The sequence below is a fragment of the Enhydra lutris genome, unplaced genomic scaffold, assembly GCF_002288905.1.
Source record: "Enhydra lutris kenyoni isolate GAN:26980312 unplaced genomic scaffold, ASM228890v2 scaffoldscaffold17, whole genome shotgun sequence".
Lineage (NCBI taxonomy): Eukaryota > Metazoa > Chordata > Mammalia > Carnivora > Mustelidae > Enhydra > Enhydra lutris.
Window position 1 is genome coordinate 9,425,759 of NW_019154101.1, and position 27,334 is coordinate 9,453,092.

At 40.6% G+C, this 27,334-nt stretch overlaps 1 protein-coding gene across 1 annotated transcript in view; it reads right to left on the minus strand.

Moving 5' to 3' along the window:
* Positions 1-27,334, minus strand: part of LOC111147554 (dynein axonemal heavy chain 8) — a 333,965-nt gene that overhangs the window by 70,894 nt on the left and 235,737 nt on the right. The window contains exons 74-81 of the mRNA XM_022503648.1: positions 24,835-24,990; positions 22,950-23,132; positions 19,062-19,167; positions 17,556-17,808; positions 17,256-17,446; positions 11,734-11,855; positions 8,021-8,139; positions 6,541-6,743 (exon numbers count right to left, since the gene is read on the minus strand). Coding sequence (XP_022359356.1) covers positions 6,541-6,743; positions 8,021-8,139; positions 11,734-11,855; positions 17,256-17,446; positions 17,556-17,808; positions 19,062-19,167; positions 22,950-23,132; positions 24,835-24,990 — 1,333 coding nt within the window. The remainder of the gene's footprint in view (positions 1-6,540; positions 6,744-8,020; positions 8,140-11,733; positions 11,856-17,255; positions 17,447-17,555; positions 17,809-19,061; positions 19,168-22,949; positions 23,133-24,834; positions 24,991-27,334) is intronic.

Below are 27,334 nucleotides of genomic sequence, written 5' to 3' on the forward strand. Positions count from 1 at the left end.
TTCTCTGCATCCTCATCAGCATCTCTTATTTCCTGAGTTGTTAATTTTAGCCATTCTGACAGGTGTGAAGTGGCATCTTATCATGGTTTTGATTTGTATTTCCCTGATGATGAGTGATGTTGAGCATCTTTTCATGTGTCTATTGGCCATTAGTATGTCTTCTTTGGAGAAATACCTGTTCATGTCTTCTGCTCATTTTGTGAATGAATTTTTTTGGTTTTTTGGATGTTGAATTTGGGAAATTCTTTATAGGTTTTAGATACTAACCAGACATGTCATTTGTAAATATCTTCTCCCATTCTGTAGGTTGCCTTTTAGTTTTGTTGCCCATTTCCTTTGCTGTGCAAAAACTTTTTATCCCAATGAAGTACCAATAGTTCATTTTTGCCTTTGTTTCCCTTGCCTTTGGAGATGTGTCTAGCAAGAAGTTGCTGCAGCTGAGGTCAAAGAGGTTGCTGCCTGTGTTCTCCTTTTGGATTTTGATGGATTCCTGTCTCACATTTAGATCTTTCAATCATTTTTTAGTTTCTGTGTATGGTGTAAGAGTTTTTGTGTATGGTCCAGTTTGAATTTTGGTGTATGGTCCAGTTTCATTCATCTACACAATGTGGCTGTCCAATTTTCCCAGCACCATTTGTTGAAGAGATGGTCTTTTTTCCATTGGATATTCTTTTCTTCTTTGTTGAAGATTAGTTGACTGGAAATTAACTTTTACACTAACTTTTGTAGACCTGATTTCTTCAAGTTTTAAAGGTGTGTCATCTCAGCACTGAGAAAGGAAGTCAGTGGAGGCCCTGTGAAGCAGTAAATGCTTTTGCCCTGCTCTCCTGGATGAGCTTGGATCCTCAGTAAAGTGGGCCACTGTGGTGGGTTAATCAATGAGCCTAGCCTGGGAACTGCTGGAACAGGCTACAAGGGACTGGAGAAATTTATGGGGTAGGAGGGAAGTATGTCAGGAACCACAGAAGAAGTTGTCAGGATACACGCCATTTAAATGGCGCTGTGTGGTTAATGGGCAAAGATTCTGTGAGGTTTTGTAGGGTGCAATATTAGGGATTATTCAGGAACTCAGGGTCACAGAGAGAAACTTTGCAAGGGTGCCTGACTGAGGATAAAAGAGCACTGCTTGGGAGAATCAGGAATTGTAATAGGCTCATGTGGAACCAGTGTCTCTCGCTGAAATGGAATGCTGTCATTCCCAGCCCACATATCTATCCTCTTTTGTGCTTTATTAATGGTGCTTTGACATATGGAAGTTTCAAAACTTCACCCAGTCAGACTATCTGCCTTGGTTTTGGATTCTGGTATTATGATTAAGAAAATCTTAGCTATCGCAATCGTATCAATATATTCTTTTTTTCTTTTATACCTTAATTAATCTAGAATTTACTTTGGAGTTTAAAGTGAGATAAAATTCTTACTTTTTCCTAAAGTTAATCGGCTATCCCAACAATGTTTATTAACTAATCCATTTTTCCTCATTGATTTGAAATGTGAATCTTATCATAGACTCAGCTATTATAGATAGTAGAGCCTAATTTGAGGTCTTTTCTTTTGCTTCATTGATCTGTTTATCTACTCTGAGCCAGTTTCATACTGGTTAAAATATTGCCATTTGATATGGGTTTACAAATCTGGTGGTGCTTGCTCCCCATTATTCTTTTTCCTTTTCAAAGCTTTCTTGGTTGTCATTGTTCCCTTACTGTTCTAGATGATCTAAGATCCCTCTACTATCCAATTAGAACAGAAAATACAGTTGGAATTTCAATTAGACTTGCATTCAATTTATAGATTAATTTAGAGACTATTGACATCTTTACAATATTGAGTCTTTACACTGGGAATGTGGTTTAACCCTCCATTTATTCTATCCTACTTTTATGCCTCTAAGAAAGTTTTATAGTTTTCTTCTAATAGGTATTTTAAAAATTATTTCTTAGTTTTATTTTTATTGCTATAGTGAAGGGGATTTTTACATTTTATTTTACAAGAATGAGCCATTAATTTTTTTATATATTTATTTTGTGACCAGCCTCCTTACCAAACTGTCCCGTTCAATCTAATAGTTTTTCAGTTGATTCTTTTGTGTTTTTAGTTAGACAATTACACTGCCTGAGAGTAATGATGATTTTTGTTCCTTCTTCCCAGTAGTTATATCTTTTATATATGGTTCTTACAATACATTAGCTACCTCTTCCACAACAATGCCAAATAATAGGGTGATAGCAGACATCTTTATCTTATTTCTGACTTTAATGTGTCTAGTTGTTTACCAGTAAGTAAAATGTTTATGTCTGAAGTTCATCTTCACTATCGTATTAAAATAGTGTTCTGTTTCAACTTCTTTAAAGTCAAATACAAATGCTAAATTTTTATAAAATGTCTTTTTAGCATTTATCAAAGTAATAATATGATAGCCTAAAGAAAAGCCTTTTACTTATTGTTGTAATGAGATTTCTTTTTTTTTTTTAAGATTTTATTTATTTGACAGAGAGAGAGAGAGATCACAAGTAGGCAGAGAGGCAGGCAGAGAGAGAGAGAGAGAGGGGAGGAAGCAGGCTCCCTGCAGAGCAGAGAGCCCGATGCAGGGCTCGATCCCAGGACCCTGGGATCATGACCTGAGCCGAAGGCAGAGGCTTTAACTCACTGAGCCACCCAGGCGCCCCTGTGATGAGATTTCTTAATATTGTATCCTTCCTATATTCGCCCATGCATTTCTACTTGGTCAAGGTAAATTATTACTTTTTTTGCATGTTATTTCTTTTAATATTATAATGATTTCTTCTTGGTTGCATTTTTAGTTAAGATCCTTACATTTATATTGACAAGTAGGGTCAATCTGTAGTTTTTTCTTTTATAAAGTTACTATCTTGTCTGTTTATATCAAGATAATGCTATCCCCTTAAAATAAAGAGGAAAATATATCTTCTTTTTCTTTGTTCCAAAATGGAGTAAAACATGTAAAATTTTTAAAGTATTTACTAAAAATGTCATCCAACCCCAGGGTCTTTGCTCAGGTCATAATTTAAAAACTTTAATTTTTCTCATCTCGATTAACTGGTGTATTCAGGTTTTTCTACCTTTTCTGAGAACATTTGCTCAATTTGTATTTTTCTACAAACTTGTCAGTTATAATGATATTTTAAAGGTTATTACCATAACTATATACTATTATTTATATTTTTTCATCTATATATGTTTTTATATCCATTTTCTCATTCCTTCTGTATATTTGTGGGTTTGTTTTTTACTTATTCTCTTTCATTTGGGTTTGGATTCTATTTTCAAACTTATCCTTCCTCTGGGACCCCTGCGCCCCTTATCCAGGCTCTGGTAGGGTTCTCATGCTGAAGTCAGCTGTCTCTTCTCCCTCTTGCCTAGGTACTCAGTACTTCTGGGCAGAATTTATCTGCTCTGAATCTCTCACTGCAGAGTCTGACAGGCACCTGACAATACCCATAGTGAGATGTTTTTCTTTTCTTACAAAAATATATTTGACTTGGGCCCATCCTTCAAATGGCTGCCTGGTAACTGGTTAATTCATCCAGGGAAGGCAGTGAGACGGAAGGAAAGAGCACACCATTGTAGTGAAATTTGAAAGCCCTGAGATAAGGCCTGATCTGATCTGTCCCTCCTAAGATCTGTCCCCAGCTAGCTGTCTGACCTGCTCTTCAGACCTTAGTTTCCCCAGCTATAAAATAAGGTAGTTGAATTTCAAGATTTCAAACCTATTCACCTTGAGAATTCTATGATTATTTATTATCCAGTTTCTCAAATAAAATATTTGTGGTAAAGACTAGATTAATATGTTGTTTTGCCTATATAATAGTTTCATTTTCACAGCTATTTTGGGGATTTTTAATCCAAAGTGGTGAAGAGCATGAGAATTTCTAGCATTCTTAAAAATTATTCAGCAAAGAGTTGTTTCTCAACGTCATTGGGTCCTTCAGGATCAGATCTACTCTGTTTTAGGATCCTACTCTATTTTAGCATCTGTTTTAGGTCCTACTCTATTTTAGCATCCTAATCAACAGAAACCTGAACAATTGTTGGAAAAACTAAAGTCATGGCAAGAAGTTAAAGTCACCAAATTGTCAAGCAAAGTAGTATGATAACATGTAATAATACTAAAGGTAATAGGACAACTCCAGCCTTATATATTCACTTAATATTATGGTTATAATTTCTCCCAATGGAGACCTTGAATTTCTTAATTCTGATCCTAAACCCTTGTCCTAGACAACAGCACCATTTTTGAGGTAACATCTGACATTGTATCTCTAGTTGGAAAAACACCCATCTTCTAGGAACAATATCCCCCCCTTCTAAGAAATGACCCCACTCTAGCTCCATGCATGTGGTTTCCGCTGCGAACCTATCTCTGCAGCAACAGTTCATTGATTAGCCCATAAAGGAGCACTTGACCAAAGAAAACCAATTAATTTCTTCCCTTGAAGTTCCCTTTGGACTTGGGACCAAGAGAGTAAGCGGACTTTCCTTGAGAGTGCTGAACTTACTGAACACGTAAGCAGTGAAGCTCATGAGCCACCAGAGACCAAGAGTTCTGTCACATGGAGATTTGTTCATAGTAAGATAGAAAAAAGAAACCCATAAGCAGAAAGAAGGGGGGCAGCTGGACAAAGCAATGGGACAAAGATCCATAGAGGAATACATCTGAGGGAGATTTGCAAACTACAAGGCTGCAAGAGAGGCATCACTACTCTTAAGCCAATGAAGATGACTGGCATGTTGCCATAAATACCAGAGCAACATAGCCTACACTAAAGGTGGTTAATGAAACTTAATCAGGGACAGTTGCTATTAGAACCTGGGAGTTCTTTATATTGGGTATCAAGCGTTCAGACTGAAGAAAGTGACCATTCAAACATGGGATCCATATGGAACATAAAAGGGTATAGTGACAACAGAGCAAAGTCAAGATGAACAAAGAGGGAATGAACATAGACCATGCTACCCTAAGCTAATGGTTTACAGTAATTTCTTCATGCAGGACACATGGTGAATACTCAGGACAGAAATTGATTTTATATCATGTTATGTTAACATAATAATGAACTCAATGTAAGTTTTATTTCATAGGGTAGGTTTAGTTATTCATAACCAATCACTTTTATAATCTTTATGAGGACATAAACAAGTTAACCCAATAAGGTATAGTTAAGAGATCAGAATCTAAAAGATACCAAATGGCAATTCCAAACACATTCTGATGTCCAGAGTATGAAGAGCAGGTAAACGGCCCTCCTACAAACAGCCATCCTATAAAAGGGTGCCTCAGTCTTACCAAGATGTGCTCTGCATCATATGGGTCCTTGTCCTCTGGTCTTACTGACTCAGTAACTACTCTCACCACTTACATGTTTCTAACTCCTTGCCCTACCTTCTCCCCCTAGAGCAACTTTCCTTCTACCTCCTACCATCCCACCTGGCGAAATTTTATCTATTTTTTAGATCCTACTCAAAATATCATCACCGTGATACCTTCCCCCTGCACCCCTTGCAGTCTGAGTAGCTCTGAATCTTGTAGTCAGGTGTGTCTGTGTAATTCCTACAGCACTATCACAATTACATGCTTATATGTCTGTCTTCCCTGGATGTTGTATTCATCTCCGTACTTCTTGAATCTAACTTGCTGTCTGTACAATAGCCCGTAGGGTTATTGAATGAATAAATCCCTCAGTGGACTATTACTCAGCCATCAGAAAGGATGAGTATCTACCATTTATATCGGCATGGATGGAAATGGAGGGAATTATGCTAAGTGAACAAAGTTAATCAGAGAAAGACAATTATCATATAGTTTCACTTATATATGGTATCTAAGAAATGGCACAGAGGATCATAGGGGAAGGGAGGGAAACTGAATGGGAAAAAAATCAGAGAGGGAGAAAAACCATGAAAGACTCTTAACTCTGGGAAACAAACAGGGTTGTGGAAAGGGAGGTGGGTGGGGTGAAGTGGGAACTGAGTGATGGGCATTAGGGCACGTGATGTGATGAGCAGTGGATATTCTATGCAACTAATGAATTGAACTCTACATCAAAAACTAATGATGATATAGTAGCTAATTGAATTTAAATTAGAAAAGAAAGTTGCATGAAAAAAAAGAATAAATAAATCCCTAATTACTGTGTGTCGTAACAGTGGTTAAAATTTTTTAATTTGTGACCTAATAGACTTTTTTCTATAATTTTATATAGACATGGCAATACCCCTGTATGTTCATTCTTGCTAGCCTACTATCTATGTGGTATGTTCCTCTGCTCAAACTTAAAAAAAAATAATAACATAAGTGTGTTCCTCTCTGCACAAAGATATCTGTATCATACCCACACTCTAGGAAATCTAAAAAGGGAGGAAAGAATTTAATATTTTTTTCTAACTCAGATATACTATATATACAGATATACTATATCTAACTTAGATATACTTCTAAGAATCAGTTATAAAATTACGAAAGGTAAGGTTTGAGACTAAAATATGGAAGTTTTGCTGAATTGCATAGATTTCTGATCATACCCAGCTTCAGTTTCTTGGCCAATGCATCAATTTGAATTGTGGGATCAGATCCCATGGAGAGGAAGCATATCAAAGGTGTCCGCGTGTCACTTTCTTCCCAAGTTTTCTCCAGGTTCAAGATAACTGGTTCTGTGTACTTCTCCTCCAAAGAATCTGCAATATACTTTCTTGCTTGAAAAACAGTACGATCTGGGCACCAGGACCTAGAAATGAATACAAGTTAGAGGAAAAAATTCAGTGTTCATTTTTTGTTCTATTTAATTCTAAGCATGTAAAGAATATATTTAATTAGCAAAGGACAAAAAGGTAATCCTCCCTTTCGCAGGTCTGTGAAAGAAGGATCGGAAGGTTTTCCATCCCTGGATGAATACAAATTTAGTCATTTGGTTTTGGTATGAGGCACTGGCAAAAAATAGGGCAGAGCTGGTAACAACAGGGTCTGTTGCCAATAGGGAAGGAAACTTAGAAGTTAGCTGATCCAATCGTCTCATTTTCAGAAGCATCAATTACTTGGAAACTCTTAGTGTTTTGTTTTGTTTTGTTTTGTTTTTGTTTTTTTTTTTTGTTTTTTTTACTTAATCTGAATTACTCTCAGTTATTTTTTTAAATCACATCAGTGATGGTGTGCCTGAGTGACTCAGTTGGTTAAGCGTCTGACTCTTGATGTCAACTCAGGTCATGATCTCAGGGTTGTGAGGGCAAGCCCTGCATTGAGGTTCTCTCTCTCCCTCTGCACCCCCCAACCTTGCTCCAGGAAACAAGTTGTTCTAAGAAAAGCAAGCTCAGGTGCATAATATTAGGAAAACAAAAACTACTCCAACATAATCCTACATCTTTTTGTTGTTCTTTTGGTGGTCCCATATACCTCCCGTTCCACCCTCTTGTCTCGCCCTTCAATCACACACACACACACACACACACACACACACACACCCCACATTCCAGTATAGAAGCCTTCTTTGAGCTCCTATATATATAAAAAATATGAAAAGTGAGAAGGAAAAGAAAAGAAACAGGAGAATTGTCTTCCTTAACATCAATTTCAGAATTTGTTTCCGCTTTTAATAGCCAAGACAGCATTTATATTTTTCAATAGGCAGTTCTTGGCTTTTTTTGTCAGGTAACATTGAATTTAGCTTATCGACTAATTGCCTGGCAACTCTGTCATGTATTTTTTTTTTAAGAAATGAATTGAACAATAAATAATTCACTCAATGGTAAATGATGAACAGAAGACATAACAAAGGCATATTGTTCATGTTTTTTGCTCAAAGCGCTATCACTAATACATTCCCTGCCACCATCACCATTGTATTTGCTTGTCAAAGAACACAAGGACTTGCCATCCCAAATGGCAATTTGGAAGCACACACATTTACAATAACCACTGGGACACAGTGAAGTAAACTCACGGAGGGAAGATCTGTAATTTGATAATATGATGAGTGATGTTTCTAGGTCTGATAATGCCTATTCTTACCTGATAAGTAAAAGTTTGCGGCAGGTATCCAGTGAATCATTATACCCGTCAGGGATAATTTCTTCCTCCGGAGCATCTTTATCAAACCAGCTTTTCCAACCCTTCTCATTACGAGATATCTAAAATAAATAAGCCAATTAGCAAGCCATAGGACCACATGCAATTGGGATATACTGGAGAGAATTCTGAGTAAACTTAGGGGGTCATTCTTCATAGGCAGACAGTTTTTCAAACATAACCATACAGTTTATTTATTTATTTATTTATTTTTCAGAATCAATGACTCAAAGAACGTGGCTATTACTAATCCTTCTCAGGTTTTCCATTGCTTTTCTGTATTACTCACTGAAATTAAGACTGTGGGTCAATTACACCAAATGATCAGGCAGGAAAAAACACAGACCAGCAGGGGTTTACAATCTGTCAATACGATTGGCATTTGGCACCAGATGACTTTGGGGGAGCAGTCCTGCACACTGTAGGACTGTTAGCAACATTTCTTGCCTCTAGCGACTAGATGCCAATAGCACCCTTGTCACCAACTCATGATAATGAAAAGTGTCTCCAGATATTGTCAAATGCTCTCTTGGTTAAGAAGATACAGACCATTCTGATAACCAAACCTCTAAATGTTGACCTTTACTTAAAATAGCAATAGATGAGAAAAGAAAAATTTTTATTTTCTTAATGATTCCCTGCCTTGAGACCTTAAACCTAAGAATGAAAGAAGTTTCCATTGGATATATGACCCACACCTTCTTCGTCCATTCATCTGTTGAAGGATGTCTCAGTTCCTTCCACAGTTTGGCTATCATGGATATTGCTGCTATGAACATTGGGGTGCATGTGTCCCTTCTTTTCACTACATCATATCTTTGGGGTAAATACCCAGTAGTGCAATGGAATATTATGCAGCCATCAGAAAGGATGAATACCCACCATTTGCATCGACATGGATGGAACTGGAAGGGATTATGCTGAGTGAAATAAGTCAAGCAGAGAAAGACAATTATCATATGGTTTCCCTCAGATGTGGAACATAAGGAATAACATCGAGGATATTAGGGGAAGGGAGGGAAATCTGAAGGAGGGTGGGGAATCAGAGGGAGAGAAGAACCATGAGAGTCTATGGACTCTGGGAAACAATCTGAAGGTTTCGGAGGGGAGAGGGGTGGTGGGATGGGGCAGCCCAGTGATGGGTATTAAGTAGGGCACGTGTTGTGATAAACACTGGGGTGTTATATGCAAACAATGAATCACTGAACATGACATCAAAAACTAATGATGTACTGTATGGTAGCTAAGGTAACACACACACACACACACACACACACACACACAAGTCTCTCCAAGAGCTGGTGTCTGATACCTGTTCTCTCAGAAGCATGGGAAAAAACGCCAGTTTTCGGTCATTAAAAGGCACTCCCGGAAGCCCCAGTCCTGACAAAACCAATTACAAAAACAACCGATTGGCGAGTCCCACTCTGCCCCTCAGCAACAAGCAGTCTGGATTACTGAGACAGGGTTTATAATCAAGTTTCAAAGCCACGGTCAGCATTAAAAGCGAGTAGCAAATGCGAATGGAGCAGGTCCTATGGAGAAGACCAAGGATTGTACTTTTAGCTGCATTATCCTCGTTCTTTACGCAGGCCCAAGGAGGTTAAATAACTGCCGCAAAGCCCACACCACGCAAACGATTCATCATACAGGATCCAGGCGGGGCGCCAATGAAGAGCGAAACCGATGCTCGGGACCTCAGTTACAGTTTTGTTGCCTTGGGACACTAAGAGGAGGAGAAGGAATTCTGAAATGTTTCACAACTGTCTTCTCTCTCCTGAAGTCTGCAGTGGCTCCCCCACATTGACCGCTCCCAAAGAATCCGCCCGCCTCCTTTGGAGCACTCCCCGCCCCCCGCATGGGTACCTGCGCACGACCCACACCGCCCCCTGCTGGTCTCCTCCAGCCTCGCCGCTCGAGAGAGAATGCACAAGAAAGAGGGTGTTTGTTCCCAGCTTCCTGGCCCTGTATCTGCTCATTCTGACTCTACTCAATAGAGCCTCCAGGGCCAGTCGCCTCTGCGAGGGGCAATGGGACCTCCTCCAGCCCCTCGCTGCTCACCTCCACTTTCTACTCCTTTTCCTGGCCCTGTTAGTAACACCACTTCCAGGGCCTAAACAGTTCTCTCTGAGATGCCCAAGCAGGCTAGCTGCTGTTGGAGGCTCCTTTTGTTTCAGTCCCTGACCCCCATCAGCCAGAGACGGATCCCCTTCTCCTTCTGCCCTTTTTTTTCCCCATGGAGACGCCAAACTGATGGCCTCCTGATGGCCGGTCCCATGAACTTCTGCAACTTTCCTGAGAATGACCATTCCCCTTACTTCTAGCCCACCCCACGTTGAGTTGGAGAGAAATAACCCTGATATCAGGGAAAGAACATAAGGTAGATTACAGCTTCACCATTTAGTGGCTATGCAGACTTGGGCAAGTACTTAACCTATTTGAATCTCCGTTTTCTCATCTATAAAGCGGGGTCAATAATACTTCCCCCTAGCATGGTTATAGTTGTTGCAAAGTACTTATCCTATTGTTAAGCAGTAGCAGGTACCAGATTCTACACAGCAGGTAATTAAATTCTAATTAACAGAGGCAAACGATAATGTCTAGCCCCGGATCAATACAACCTGTCAGCAGAGGGCGCAAGTGTTGTGACTCCCCCCCCCCCCCCCCCCCCCGGCTCAGTGGTGCTCCAAGGTCTCCCTTACCAGTCTCCTGCCAGACCCAGACCTACTTATTTCTTCCCAAAGTATTTGTTTGGGCTTGGAGGACTCATACAGAACAAAGCTTCCCATCCACCACAGACAGAAGCCAGGGACTCTGACCCAGCCACGGCTGAATAGGTAAAGAATCTCCATAATGTTTCAGAAATGCCACTGAACGGACACACCTACTGTACGCTGGGCAGGGGGTAGGCAGGTGTGTGTGGATGGGAGGGAATCACGTGATGACAGCGTGAGGTGTCTGTCAACTTGTGATCAACCCATCGCCCCAGTTGTCCATCACCAGTAACCCCCAAAAAGCTGATTTTCGGCAGCCGACGCTGGGAAACCACAGGCCTGCCTCAGTGACAGGCGGCTATCACCAACAACCCTCAAAGATAAAAATCATCTTTATGCTGAGCTGTACAATTGTTTCCCAGTGAGGACCGAATCAACTAATCCCCAACAACACATTTACATTTTCCAATAAGAAAAGCAACGGGTGAACCTGTTTCACTGTTATCCTTCACCCTTTTATATCTTCACCAGGAAAATAATGATTTTTTTGAAAGGACCCCATCTCTTAATTTGCCTCAAATTCAAATCCGCACAATTTAGTTGATCAGAAGCAGCAGGAAAAATGTAAAAACATGGTCTCTAACGAAATAGTCTACAATAAAAAGGTCCACCCCCTGGTTCTATTCTGACAGCTTGAGGTAAGCAGGCTTATAAATGACCCACGCCCACCACACAAGAGGAAAAGGCATTCACCTGCCCCTACAAGGCTCCTTCTGATACTCTTCATCCAAAATTGCCCACAGAGAGCTTAGTGCCTTAAAGCTACATGCTTCCTTTGAGCCTTTTGGGTGAAGGAATTGTGGCCAGGAGCCCCCAATTAAAATGGCCCCAGGTATGTTTGGTTTACAGATCTGTACTTGTTTTCTCCCAGCCCTCTGTTACCTGATTCATAATTTCTGCAAACTGTGGAAGCTTACTCAGCTCCACAAGATTCAGCCAGGTCATATCCAGGATCCAGCGAAAAGGCTTGGGAGGGCAGGCTTTCAGATCCAGAGCTGCTCCCCCTGGGGAAAGGCATTGGCAGGAATCAGGTCAGCTTGGGCTTCGTTTTTAGACATTTATTTTCCAACAGAAGAAAGGTAACCATATTACAGAGAAAATGGGGAAATAATCACAAAAAAAATGTGGCTCTATTTTCTAGGTCTGTTTCCTTCAAGTCTTAGGGTTTTATTTTCTGATTTATGCCATTTTTCTCAGGTGGTTGCAGTTGTTTGCATTTTTACTGTTTTTTTTAAACAGTCAATTTCGTGAAATTTACAATTTTGATATCAATGAATAGCCTGATCTTTTCATGTGTGATTTTTAAAGTCACTTCTTAGCTCTCACTCTTCCAGAAATTTGATACTTAATATATATATATATATATATATATATTTTTTTTTTTTAAGTCAGAAAGATGGATAGAGGGAGGGTGGGAGGGATATGATACTTATGTGGGTTCTTAAGGAAGTAACTCATGTTCAGATAATTTGTTCACTTACTTATTCAAGAAATATTTATTGAGCACCCTCTGTGCACCAGCATATCCCAGGCAATGGGGATAAAGCAGAGAAAACCACACAAGGCTTCTGCTCTCACGGAGTCTAGAGGAGATCGTGAATTATAGCATTGGATCACATTTTGAAGCAAATCCCAAATCAAATGAGCATACCCAATGGGACAATCTTCCACCAAGACACATAATTATATATTACAGCTTCAAAACTCCTCTATTGCATATCTTCAGTAACATTTTATCAGTTGTGTTTTAATTCAGATGTGTGCAAAACAGTGATCCTAAATCCTTTAGTCCTACTGAAGAACCATCTAATGCCACCACTTCACATATCGACCCTTGGGCAAAAGAGGGGATGGAGGGGACTTCCATCAGTGGCCGCGCTCTCTCCAGCACCTTCTTGAGAGGGTAAATGAGCTGAAGTGATCTTTTCTTATAAATCCCCTTGCCCTACCTCTGGGGCAGCAACTCCGAATGCCATAACACCTTTAGAACAGGCAAACCTTCCTCTTGACACCCCACTCCCTGCTACCTGGGGGAAGAGAAAATCTATCCTCTCGCAGCATATCTGCCAGGACCGAGTTTACTGGAGAAGCCACCACTGGAGAGCATCATGGATAGACTCAAGGGACTCTTGTTCTCTAACTTAGAGACAAATGCATTTTCTTCTTGGTTCTTTCCAAAGGAAATGTTTTCATGTGACGGTAAGCCTCGAAGACATCAGGAGAAGACATTTAAGCCACAAGTGTTTTGAAACATCCTGGGTGACACCCATGAACCCAGAAAAATCACATCCCACTGTACTCCCCAAAATATTCTGGCTTAACCATGCTAGCTGCCGAAACACAGACAAAGAACTCAATTTCTCTGAGTTTCCTCTTCTGTCAAATGGGTATAATAATGGACTCTGCCAGATCAGTTTCTGTGAAGATTCAATAAATTCATGTATGTAAAAACCTCAGAACAGTCTTGGCCCATAGTAAGAGTTATGTAATCATTAGCTGTCATTTTGACATGAATTCTCTATTTTGGAAGCCTCAGGTCCAATCCAATCTGGAAGGCAAGTGCAGACCCCACTCCCCAGGTGTCTTTGGGTCCATGGTTTATAACAAAAGAAAGATCGTGTCTTTCTAAAATAACTAGGCAGGGAAAATAGTTATATCAATTACTCTATAACACAGGGCTATCCCTGGTATCTATTTCATTTTTCAAAGTGTCCTGACATTCTCAGTTGAAGAAGAAAATCAAAGGCACCTTCCACATACTGCAGAAAAACAAGTAGGAATTGACATAAAGGGATAGTCATTCCTAGGAGATCAAATATTTCTGCTATGATAAATAAGTTTGTCTTCTTTCCCTCTTAAGTCCTGAGTTAAAAACGATAGAAAAAATATCGAAGATCTAAGGGTTATATTTGTTAACTTTGTAAAAAACACTGAAAACAAAATCATCTATCATTTTTATAAAAATAATTTGGTTAAAATGTAAACCACTTCAAAACTAGGACAAACTGTACAACAAACCAATTTTGTTTTGGTTTTTGTTTTTCAAAACAAAACAAAACAAAACAAAACCCTCTTTCACTGCTGAGCTGGTTGTACTTCGGTCGACAACCTGTCATACAATCCCAAATTAATCTTTTTCAAAGCACTGCTCTGTTCGGGTTACTTCCCTGCTCATAAAACATTCGATGGCTTCTATTGCCAATGAAATTAAATCCAAACTCTTCTCACCGTCTCTCCTGGCCCTGTGCAATCTGAGTCTCCATGACACTCCAGCTTTATGAAGTGGGGTCCCAGAGGTACCTTTACCACGACCCAGATGCGCAGGCTTTTTACTTTTTCTGACCACTCCCATCCTCCTCACAAATTCCCTCCTCCCTGGGTTTCTCAGTCTCTTCTGACTTACAACCTGTCTCTCCAAGAATCCAGTCTTCTTCAGGCAGGGCTCTGGTTTGGCTGGGTGGGCAAGGGGAGAGACAGGTGGACTGGGATTGCGTCGTGATCGGGAGGATGCCTCAGACCCGAAAGCTGCCCTCCAGTCTCTGCCATAGGCTGGGATCCCTGGACTGCGTCCTCGGTGCCGTGACAAATCCTGTCTGACCTACAGGGGTGTTGGGCTGCTGTCCACAGACCGGTCCTTTGTGTCCAGGACTAAAGTTCCTCGGGGCCTGCAGCTTCTTGGTCTGAGCCCAGGCTTCTGCTGCACACCAGCCCTTGCAACATGTCCACATACACACTCCTACTTGCCTAACATAAGTCAGGCTTAGCCCTCGAGCCGCTCCCCTCCACCAAGGCTGCCCTACAGCCACCATGTGGGATTTGGCGCTGAGCAGAATGAAGGGGCATCTCCTGTCTGGATGTTTCTTGAGCACCTTTCTGTACCCACACGAGGTTCTGCCTCAGGAGACTGGGAAGAAACAAGGATCTTTGTACCTGACCTCTGTCTACCTCTGAATCTCTTGTCCTTTCCACTGTGGCCCAGAGGGCCAGGTTTCCTCTTCTTTCTAAAGCCTGTCTATCTCCTTCCCAGTGGACATGTTGCCACATGGGATTCAGGAAGCAAGGCCAGCTCACAGATCAGGAAAGACCCAAAGTATACCTCCCATCCCATTTGTATGCCACGTTTTTAAAGGCCTTCCTACACCTGAGGCCCATTTTGCTCCTGCTTCTGCCTAGATAGTCAAAGGAGTTTTCTAGATTTGGTAAATTTAGGCTCACTTTATTTAAATGTCACAGAGGCCAGAGCCCTGTACATCTGGACGCTCTGCACAGCTTGCCCTGTCTCTCTCAGACGGTACTTAGCACTTAGCACTCCCCTTTGGCCCCACAACCCCTTGTACCTGTAAGGAGAGGGTGATGGTCTCTGAGCTCACACAGCTGGTCAGCGGCAGAGCCCAGCTCATATCCCTGCTTCTTAGTCCAGCCCACACCTTACTGCACCACGCTGCCTTACGCTACACTTTAAGACCTCATCCTCTCCAGGTGCGTCAGACCTGAGAAAAACTATGAACTGCACGACATGCTCCAGTTTCCTTTGAACTACAAGACAGAAAAAAGTCAAGACATTTTAGCCATTCTGCAAAATTATTTGCAAAGTTTCTACAACAGTCCTCTAACCTGAAGCTGAGGAAGAAATTCACTGAAGTAGAAAAAGAAGATAGAGTAGTAACTCATAGTTTACTCCCTGTTTATTATAAATGAGAGGTCATGGAGAAAAGTGATTTGTGTATCGTGTCCTATGCCCTTGTCCTCTGTATTTAGAAATACTCTACATTTTCTTCCTACATAATCTCTTTCATTCCCATGGCTAGGTGGTTATTTCTTTTTTTTTTTTTTTTTTTAATTTATTCAGCAGAGATCACAAGTAGGCAGAGAGGCAGGCAGAGAGAGAGAGGAAGGGAAGCAGGCTCCCCACTGAGCAGAGAGCCCGATGCGGGGCTCGATCCCAGGACCCCGGGATCATGACCCGAGCCGAAGGCAGAGGCTTCAACCCACTGAGCCACCCAGGTGCCCCTAGGTGGTTATTTCTATGGCCCTAGCTTTGTAGCTGTCTGACTTCTGAATCGTCTGGCCTACCCTTTCTGTCTGCTGGAGATCTCAAATTCAACAGGTGTGTTTAGTCACCAGAGCTGTTCAAGGACATTCAAGTTTCCCTTCTTCCAGGCACATGGGAGAAGTGCAGGTCCCTGCCCTCTCTCAAGTTAGTGATCACTGTGTGTCTTGCTTTGCCTAATGTAAGATGAGCATTTAAGTGACAAATGTCACTTGTGGGGATAACTTTTAAAAGCTGGCCCATGATTTGTCTTATCCCGTTCCTCTGCTGTAGTAATTATAGAAGAAATTCCTGGGTGACCACGACAGGCATGTTGCAGAGAGAATAAATGAGAAAATACCCTTATTATGTCAAGCCACTGAAAGTTTGGGATTGTTTGTATGGTCATGAAATCTGGTCTATTCTGGCTGAAATTAGGTCCCCAAATCACATTCACTTCTACTCAGCCTTCAGAGTCCTTTTTAAAGGCCACTTTAACTCCTTGCAGGGAGACCGGCAGCTGGAAAATGATTTATTAAGCTTTACACAAAGAGCAAAAAGTATAAGAGATGTTTTAAAACATTAAAATATTTTTCCCACGGATAGAATCATCTGAAAAATTCATGGCTTAACCCACAACAGTGTATTTTCCAAAGAGCTCCTACTGGCCTCACCAAACACAAGTCTCTCCTTCCTTTTAGACATTACGACTTTGTTTTTAGCTCTCTTCTAACAGTGAGAGTATTCTGCCTTGTTTTGCAATAATTTTTTAAATTATCTCTATCCCCATTATAAGACTGTTTTCTTTAAAAGCAATATCTGGTTTACCCTTCTATCCCAACATTACTATGGTGGGTGCAGAGTATATGCTCAATAAATATTTGCTTAACCAAATTGAATGAAAATACCACTCTTTGATCTTCTTGATGATACTTTTAACATGGGAGATGAGCGTTGAATAGGACTAACTTCCAGTACAAAATACAAGTGTGCCTTTTGCAGTCTTAAAAGTTGTGATAATCCCTTGCTCAAGGAATTGCTCTTTTGTGATAGGAACCTCATTACTAGCCTCAATTTCTTCCCTTTTGCCTTCAGGTTTCCTAACCCCAGGCAACAATGACCAAACTTCAGGTAATGATATAACTTAAAAAAAAAAACAAAACAACACGGAGTGAACACAGACCTGAAATAAATCATCTTGAGTTACCAGAGCAAAACGAATGGTAATCAGAAAAGGAAAATGAGGTACAAAGAACTTCCCTTTCATGGGAACATGATTTCCCCACTGTATCATAAAAACAGATCCCCAGCACGTCAAAGAGCATATCAGAAGCAACCTCCTTTACATACCACATTCATATTCTAAGCCCTTCACCTTTAATGAGAGCCTGAAACTCCCTGTGCTTCACTGTTCCTTTCTGAAGATCGATCTTCAAGGTCATGAGGAGTACAAAGAGGAATTTGTGGTTTTCGTACAGGCCTCGGACAGAGTATATAAAAACTTCATACGTCAGATACTCAATAATATTTGTAATTCTCTTTTGAGGCAGTGGAGACTTCTCAGATCTGCAATACATTTTAAAAATTAAGGATGTCAACAGCCATCACTAAGACAGTAGGAAAACAAACACAAATTTTAAGTGGCTCCACACGGGGGCAGGGAGGACCTCCCTACCTGGCCATGGACTGGTCAAATAACTTCAAGAATTGGGCCAGTGAGGTCTGGTACATGATGTTGACCATGCTCATCTCTGTGATGAGAAAGTAGAGGATGCTTCCGCGGGTGGCAGCAGGTCGGAACTCCTCCTGAGCTGTGTTTATTTTGATCTCCGTCTCTGCAGCCACGTGCAACTTTTCACTTACTTCGGCTGCTGTGTGCTTGGTGGTTCGGAGAACACCGATGAGAGATTCGTCATCTACCAAGGAACCTAAAAGCCAAACAGGAAAACCCTAGAGCGCAAGAAGGGGAAGCCTCAAAGCAAGAGGCAGCACTTCTAAAATCGACCTGTTCATTTTCAAGTCAGTTTCTTCAAGGCCCCTCCAGATAGAAGGGCGGATATTAACACCCTGAGAGGCTTCTGGCCCAACTGTCAGCTGATGCCTGAATCCTTCCAAACATCCTTGCAGACAAGTTATCCCAGATGCTTCCTGTAAATCTGCAAAAGGGGATTCCCAAGGCAGCCCACATGACTGGTCTTCAAAGGTCTGAAGACAAAATCTGGCCACCTCCACCCCCCACCCCCACTCCGTGGTTTACTACTGTAAATTGAAATTCACCTCTCAGCCATCTCTGCTAATATCAGGATGCCCAAGGCTATCCAAATGGTTGGGATAAGTCACTGGACCAGAGAGCAGACAACTTCATCAACACAAGCAGTGTGATCAAAGCAGATGAAAAGGACTCTTCCCTGTGGTCTCCATCAAGCAGTGCGGGAGCATCGCATGAGAATCACCTACCATGTACTTCTGGGAGGTTAAGGTTTTTGTTTATCCAAGGCATAAAGTGCTATTGGGAATCATTCATTATGAGCTGTAATAAATGGTAGGATTTAGGCTACTGGAATTTGCCTACTGCAGAACAATACAGTGTTTGCTGACGTTAGTGTCATTGGATAGGATGTTTTTTATTTATTTAGAGAGTCTCCATCCCCAGATCAGGGTGTGGCATGATGATCTGACTACCCGAAGGAGAATCCACCCTTGACTTCTCAGCAGGAGGTCAAGGCCAGTGGGGAGTGAGCTTGGGCCTTGGGTGCTCAAGAACGGCTGATACAGATTACACACCTCATCACCCATTGTGGTAATTGCATTTCAGCGCCAAATGCAAGAGTTGATCTTAAAAAAAAAAAACAATAGATGAGGCACATTAGTTTCCTTTGGGCAAGCAAATTAGCCTATTACCAGTCACCTAGCTCTATTGGGAGCCCTTATTTTTTCTCAGGAGAGAGCAATTACATCTAGAAAACTCCGTTCTTCTCAAAGGCTCAGACTCTGTTTGCTAATTCAAAAATCACATTCTCTGCGGTCCCTCTTTAAATGTCTAGAGGGAAAGTGCCTCGCTTGTGTTTGCATTAATAAAGCAACAGTTTCCTAACACCTATAATCCTGAGATGCTGAAAACAAGGCCCAAGAAACCCTTACTTGGGACCATCATTCGGTTTACTTGTTAATAACACAGTACCTTTTGTGGCGCTTAACTTGTAGAGAAGGTTGTCTTCAAGTTCCTTCATCTTCCGCCTGTTGAAGGTCACATCCTCCAAAAGTTTAACCCTCTCAGACTCTAATTCCTGTTAAGAAACAAAAAATAGAGGTGCCCAGATGGCTCAGTCGGTTAAGTGTCTGCCTTCAGCTTGCGGGAGTCTGCTTCTCCCTCTCCCTCCCCCTGTTCATTCTCTCTCTCTCTCTCTCTCAAGTAAATAAAGAAAATCCTTTTTTTTTTTTCCCCAAAGCCAGATTAAAAAAAAAAAGAAAGAAAGAAACAGGGGCACCTGGTGTCTCAGTCATTAAGCATCTGCCTTCGGCTCAGGTCATGTTCCCAGGGTCCTAGGATCGAGTCCTGCAACAGGCTCCCTCCCTGCTTTCCCTCTGCTTACATCTCCCCCATCTTGTGCTCTCTCTTTAAAAACAAACAAACAAACAAACAAACAAACAAGAAATAACAGCCAAATTGTAATCACCAGTCACTATGGCAAACCCAATTTACTTAGTGCTTCTTAACAGTTTTTAAAAAGTTTATTTCTTTTAAAGATTTTATTTATTTATTTGAGAGAGAGAGAGAGAGCAGAAGCAGAGGGAACAGCAGGCCGAGGGAGAGGGAGAAGCAGACTGCCCGCTGATCAGGGAGCCCTGATGCAGGGCTGGATTAGGATCCTGCCCTGAGCAGAAGGCAGATGCTCAATGGACTAAGCCACCCAGGTGCCCCCAGTTTTTAAAAGTTTAAACTAAAGTGCCTCTGGAATGACTTTACTTTGGTTCTTCTGGATGCTTTTTAAGAAATTATGCCACTAGCACTAAGTTTCCACACTGCTTACTCTGGCATGCACAAGATTCCCCTGCTAAAGGAATTTTGTCTGATTATCCTCCATGCTCTCTTCCTGGCTCTAAGTTTATTTAAATTAGAGTGTCTTATTCTCTTGGCCCTGCCCCACATGGCCTCTGTGTGAAATGCCAACTTTGTTGGCCATCAGAAATGGTAGAAGCAGAGACGTAATATCAAAGCACCATGAGGACAGCCAAGCCAAATGTCAGCTCTTAGTCTGGCATCTACCTGTAGGGACACCACGTATCTGGTCTACCAGAGCCAGCTGCCAATACAAATCCATTTTCCATTGTTTTACATCTCCTTCCACCAGAGCTAAACTGGACGTTTGGAAGGCATATTTTTTCCTATAAGAATAATGTCTTTTTTAATCAGATTTTGAAAAAATGTTAAGTTTTCAGAAAACGTGCAAGACGGATACAATTAACTCTCATAAATGTTTTGCCCAGATTCACCAGATACCATTTTGCATTATCACTCTCTCTTTATATATATAATTATTATCATTATTGTTCTTCTATTATTGGTGAACCATCTGCTGAGGTCATGATCCTTTACCCCTAAAAACTTCAGCAAATCTCCTAAGAACCAGGATATTCTCTTGCACAAGTATAGTCCAATTTTCAAATTCAGGATATTTAACGTTGATATAATACTCTTGCTACATGCAGAGTAAATTAAAGTTGTCTGAATAGCGTTTTCTCCTGATCTTATACAGAATCACATAGTGTATTTAGAATTATGTTAAAAGGAGGTGTTTTTAAACTACTTATCTGAGAAAGTTTCTTGAAAAACCATTTCAGAAGTTCTACCACTTTCTGAAAGTCTTAAACCACTTTGTGGATCCGAAGCCATGGCACGGTGTTCACCTCTACACCTGGCACATCTTGCATCACTGTCTGTGTATCGATCGTGTCCCTCCAATGAGATTCTGTGCATCTAGAGGGCAGACACTTGTCCTATTCACTTTTGTATTCTTGACAGTATTACCTTGAGGCTTTGCAGAGAAGGGACTCAATCTGAGAAATATGTGTTAAATTGAAGTGTGTCGAATTGAGTTCAACAGTTCTATTTTACTTCTGGGGAAACTGAGGACCCAGAAAATATATATTAACTCCAAATCCCATCCCAACATGGTCCTCATGGCTAGTTACCAGCAAAGGCAGGATCATGCTCTTGTTCTCCAACTCCAAGACCAGTGGCATGATTGCCAGTGTCCTAGAAGGTTTGCCATGTTTGATGGGGGTGGCAACGAAAGTCATGGCTGCATTTGCGGGGGAGTACCTAATGAGCTGTTTCCATTAGGATGGTTACCTCTGGGTGGCAGTATAGGAATATCTGGACAAAATGAAATCCCATGAGTTTCCTTCTCAGTGTGATCTGGCAAAACAAGCATCATGGTACAGTAGGCACTCATGGGTTCTACAGCATCATCTGAAAGGTTTATCTAGAAGGCCCAACAGGATGGAAAGTCTGTGTGCTTTTAGAAGCTCAGACCCTATTCTCTCTGGCTTCTGTTTGTTCTTCTGTAAAATGAGGGTGTAAGAGCAGGATAGTTAAGAAGGTTAAACATCATGGTCAGGATATCCTCCTACAGATTGAGTGTGTGTTTTGGCTTTTCGCAGCAGGGACGGTATAAGCACCTTAGTGCATTCCTTGAAGAGAAAGCTGAGGCTTAGGAGAGAGTGCGTGGGCTTTTTGGGGACATGGGGTGTAGCCTGCCTTAGACAGTGGAGTGGCCTGCCTTAGGGAAGTTCAGGCAACCTGTATGTGGCACCTGGACCCATGAGGAATCCTCTCACATCAGACCAACAGCACGAGTGAGACCATCAAAGAAGGATTGATTTTCAACAGTTGTCACCATGTGGCCCTAAGAGGTGATGAGCAATGAACTGAAGGGCCCGGGCTCTCTCTGCCTGACTGTGGAAGGGGCATGGCTCCCTTACTGGACTGTAGAAGCCCCCAGCTGTTTGTTAGAAGGGAAGATCAAACAGCTAGTGAGAGCGGAGGCTGGGACTGTGCCCCCTTGGTTCTGCTTTGCCCAGAATGGTCCCCTCTAAGAGCCGGCCCCACCGTGGGGCTTCCCCTCTCCTTTTACTGAGTCTCTCTGTTTCTCTGGTGTGAGGATCATTTCTCTTGCCCTCTTCCAATGTCTTTCCCATCTTCATGGCATCTACTCCTATCTCTTGTCTTTCTCTTTTCCTTGTCCAGTCTTCTGCTACTGATCTTTCCCTCACCCTCCCATGGGAAGCCTCTCTGGTCTTAGTATTGCTAACCTTGCCCTTTCTTTGAACCCTTAATACTCAAATTAATTCTAGGTAAGCAAACATAATCTTTCTCAGATTTTACACAAATATGTTTTCCATATGCAAATAAGTATAATTACATTTTATGCAAGCATATTTTATGTATAATGTTAAATGTATTCTGACATTTATCTCAAAAATTAGTTTCAACTTGTATCAGTCTCTTAAAATCTTCCTGTTTTAATTGTTCTTTGTTTTATGAGAACCCTCAATCATACTTAATTTCTCTGCCTTAATGTAAATTTTATTTGGTTAAAATTCAAGTTAGGCTTTCTGTATCACTAGAGTACTAGAATATAGTAGTTGAAACTACCCCAGTGGTAATACACTCATTCGGAGCAATTTCTTTTTCTCCAGGATCATTATTTTAGTGAATTTTTCAGGTATATCAAAGAGCATTTATCCCTAGGACTACAGATAAGAGCTCAACATACTCCAAGGATTAAAGACAGAAGTAGAAAGAGCAGTGTGAGTGGTGTGTGTGTGCACGTGTGTATGTATGTGTACACACATGTATGCATGTTTGCGGTTGGAGGACAGCTGAGTTACATGATTTCTTGACAGGACTTGACAGGAGATAGCTAAACTAATATTTATGCTAATGAAGGTAAATAAAAATTGGCTTCATTTTTTTCCTTTCCCAAATACTTAACAATTTCATAACCCATTTTAAGTATTTATTATGATTTATTAGAAGTACTGGTTTACCTTGAGAAATCATTACCTGTTTCTCAGTTAAAATCACTCTCCTTAATAACTGATTCTCAAGTCCTTTCATGGTGACGGTAAAATCAATAACTGATGTTTTAGCATTGATCTCAGGGGTAAAGGCAGGGTTGGGTAGCTTCGTGGTAATATACAGTTTAAATGTATCCATGAGATCACATTCCTTATCACCAACTTTCACCTACATCAATTCAAATACCAAATTAAAAACAGCTTAAGCGACAGGACAAGCAATTTGGGGTTAACTTAGGAAAGAATTTACCAGAGGTCAGGGCTGTGAAACTTGAATGAATTGCAAAGGAAAAAGTTATAAGACTTTAATCACTGATCTTAAATAATTCAGATTCGCGGTCCTGCCAGGAGACGTTGTTAACCATGACACCAAACAAATTAAATGAACAAACAAATTAAATGAAAAATTTATCCCTAACAAATGTAGAATAAAGGAAAACTCAGACACATCTCAGATTTGACTGTTTTCCCCCACTAGAGGAAATTGTTTCCTACCGAGGAAATTTGTGGAGTTTAGAGGAAGTGTTTGTTATTTCTCTTTGCATTTCAATCGTATCCAAAGCATATTTGACAACAGAAAGGAATAATGACATTTTCAAAGAAAAACATGCCACCATTTTTTTCCATAAACATGACATTTATCTTAAACACTACAATTTGCAGTATACTATATTAAAAAAACAACTGATTTTGTTATCTGAAATTAAGGTGGAAATTATATCATTTTTAAAGGACTTAAATTTTTTTTCTAAAGATTTTATTTATTTATTTGACAGACAGAGATCACAGATAGGCAGAGAGGCAGGCAGAGAGAGAGGGTGGGGAAGCAGGCTCCCTGCTGAGCAGAGAGCCCAATGCGGGGCTCGATCCTAGGACTCTGGGATCATGACCTGAGCTGAAGGCAGAGGCTTAACCCACTGAGCCACCCAGGCACCCCTAAAGGACTTAAATTTTTAATTAATCTTGGTTCTACATGTGGTTAGAAACCACATCTGTAAGGCATTACCATGCTCTCAAGCACCATGCTTTCACACTACAGAGAAGAATCTCTTCTTTTGAAAGACCTTCAGGAATAAAAATCCTACACCTTCCTTTGGCATGTTAAATACAGCATATTAAAGACTCACATTATGAAGAAAAGTTTTCTAAATAAATCTTTGTTTAATGAGAACATTTGCATTCTGTACTTATTCGGTGATATTTGTGAAATTAAGTTGTCCAAAGTGAAAAATCTCCATCAGAAATGCTGTCATTCGTCAAGAAACAAAACCAAAGAAGCCTAAAGGTGGAGAACACTGCCAATTAAGAAAGAAACACTTCTACTGAGAACCATTCATGTTCTCACCAATGATGGGAAACGTGATTCCTCAGCTTCTAGCGAAGTCTATGTTTAGATTGAAAGTTAATACAGAAAGAAATGAACAAATCAATGTCCATAGACTTTATTAAAATGCCATTTTCTCCCTGTGAGAAAATGCAAGCTTTATTATACAGATGAATATATGACTTGTAATTGTAAATTACAAATTGTAAATCCAATTTTCTCAGAGCTGCCAATATATATACATATATAGTGTGTAATACTAATATATTATTATGACCAGACAATGTCTTTCCTTAATATGTTATTTAGTGTCAGCTAAATGGTTACTCTTACCAAAATATTGTTCTCCCGCTGTATTTTTCATATATAATTTTAAAAATAAGAGAAATACTAAATATGAGTTTGGAAATAATTTTTCCAGTGTATCAAATACTACCACCTGAAGCAAAGAACTGCTGCTATGCTCACAAAGATAAGTAGATGTCACCATTGTTCTTTTCTTGTCTTCTTCTTCTTCTTTTTTTTTTTTTTCTTTCCCAAAGCTCACCTTGAATGTGGTGCCTGATTTAATGAAATTCTTTTCTAATACATTATCCAGGACTGGATCCAGCTCTTCACTAATGTCCTCAATGAGAAGGGGTCGGCCCAAGGAAAGGCTGTCCTCCAAGTGTGTGCGGAAATATTTATGGTTCAGAGATGTTACCTAAAAATAAAGGGTTCATTGCTATAGAAATGTGATAAAGGATGTGCTTATTTCCCAGGTGGAGACCAAGAGAATTGTTGCACAAGTGCCTGAGAATTTTAAGGGCGATACAGGATGCTTTATGAAAATAAAAGTAAGGACATTTAATTTTCCAAACTTGGTGAGCTCATGACTTTGTGGAAGCCTTGGAGGAGCAACAGTCTCTCTGATCGGAACAGGAGAATCGAGCAGCACTCCTCAGAGCTTCGCTCCTACACAGAGCACAGAAGTAATCACGGACTAAACCTGCTACATGTACAGTTACAATCACTCAGGGAAAGCAAAGTAACTTTGCAAATTTGCTATATTCATTTATCTCTTCAGGAGCACTCATGAGATCATCAGGTGATTAAAAAAATAGGCATAAGAATGCCAGAAATTATATTTGGAGTCAAACCCAGGGCCCATCCATGTATTCTGCCTCTAATAGTGGCACAATGGAAGAACAGGGTAGATACTTCATTTACAATTTCAATATACAAAATCAACTTAAAAGACTGTATATTCACTTTATTTATTTATTTATTTTAATTAGAATTCTGAATACTGGTGGGGCCCACTGTTTTAGTTCAGTGTTTGCTGAGTAGTTAAAATAGATACACAGGGGGCACCTGTGTGGCTCAGTCAGTTAAGCACCTGCCTTTGGCTCAGGTCATGATCTCAGGGTCCTGGGATCAAGCCCTGCATCATGTTCCCTGCTCAGCAGAGAGCTTGCTTCTCCCTCTGACCCTCCCCGCATCATGCTCTCTGTCTCTGTCTCTGTCTCTTTCTCTCGGTCTCTCAAATAAATAAATAAAATCTTAAAAAAAAAATAGACACACTGGGCTGATTGATCTTTGCATTGGCCAAATGGCTTTGAACTCTGACTTCTCCTGTGATTCCCTCCCCTGCCTAAATTGGAGGATTACTGAAGGTTCAGCCCTCAACTCTCTGTCTCCTTATACTTTACATCTGGATTCTGCTACTGTCTCTATGCGGCTGTGAGTGCTCATCTTAAGACACAAGGAAGATCTCTGGGACAGCAGGTGATTAAGGGAGTGGAATTAAAAGATATCATCTCTCACTTGCTATGAAAAAAAGATGCGGAATTAAAAATTAAATAAGTCTACTCTTTCCTGTTTTGGATAAAAAGGGAAATAACTAAAAGAAAAAATTCTGCACATGAAGGAATTTGTTTCCCTGGATGGATAGCTTTATTTACACAAATGATGAGCTGTGAAAGACCTCATTATGAGTTGATAAGGTAAATAAATCTAAACAAAGAGCTTTAACCAGCTTATTAAACAAGATGAAACAAGATCCCAATGAGACTAAGTATAATTGTCCTGCTCTGTTTCCTAAGGAGTAAATTCTGTTTTTGTGATTTGCTTCCTAAGTGTGATGGTTAATATTACATGTCAACTTGATGGGGGTAAGGGATGCCCAGAGAGTTGGTACACATTATTTTAGGTTCTCTGTGCGGGTGTTTCCAGAATAGACTGGCCTTGGAATAGTAGACTGAGTAAAGAAGATCACCCTCACAGGTCTTTGTGTGGGCTTTAGCCAATCCACTGAGAGCCTGTATAGAGCCCAAAGATGGAAGAAGAGCAAATTTGCTCTCTGCTTGAGCTGTGACCTCCATATTCTCCTGCCCTTGGACATCAGCTACTGGTTCTTGGGTCTTCAGATTTGAACTGGGACTTATACCACTGACTCCCCTGGTTCGCAGACCTTCAGAGTTTAGACTGGGACTACCTTCTAAACTCATGACCAGTCTGCCTGGAACTGTAGCTTGTAGACAGCAGATTATGGGATTTCTTAGCCTCCCCAAACCCATGAGCCAAACTGTCATAATAAATCTTTTTCTAGATATCTGTATTTATTTTTTTATTTTTATTTTTATTTTTTATTATTATGTTCAATTAGCCAGCCTATGGTACATCAATAGTTTTTGATGTAATGTTCAACGATTGAGTTGAGTATTTTCTTTTAAAAGACTTTATCTATTTCATTTTTGAAAGAGAGCGAGAGAGAGAGAGAGAGCGCACATGAATGGGGGGGAGGGGCAGATAAAGAAGCAGACTCCTTGCTGAGCAGGGAGCCTAATGTGGGGCTTGATCCCAGGACCCCAGGATCATGACCTGAGCCAAAGGCAGATGCTTAACTGACTGAGCCAACCAGGAACCCTTTCACCTGATTTTCTTGTGTAGAAACACTATGTGGTAGCTACCATCAGAGCCTGGGTCACCTGCACAGAGACTCTGGTGTTGGGTCTTTACAAGGTGGTCAGTGAATTCTTTTTTTTTTCTTTTAAGATTTTATTTAT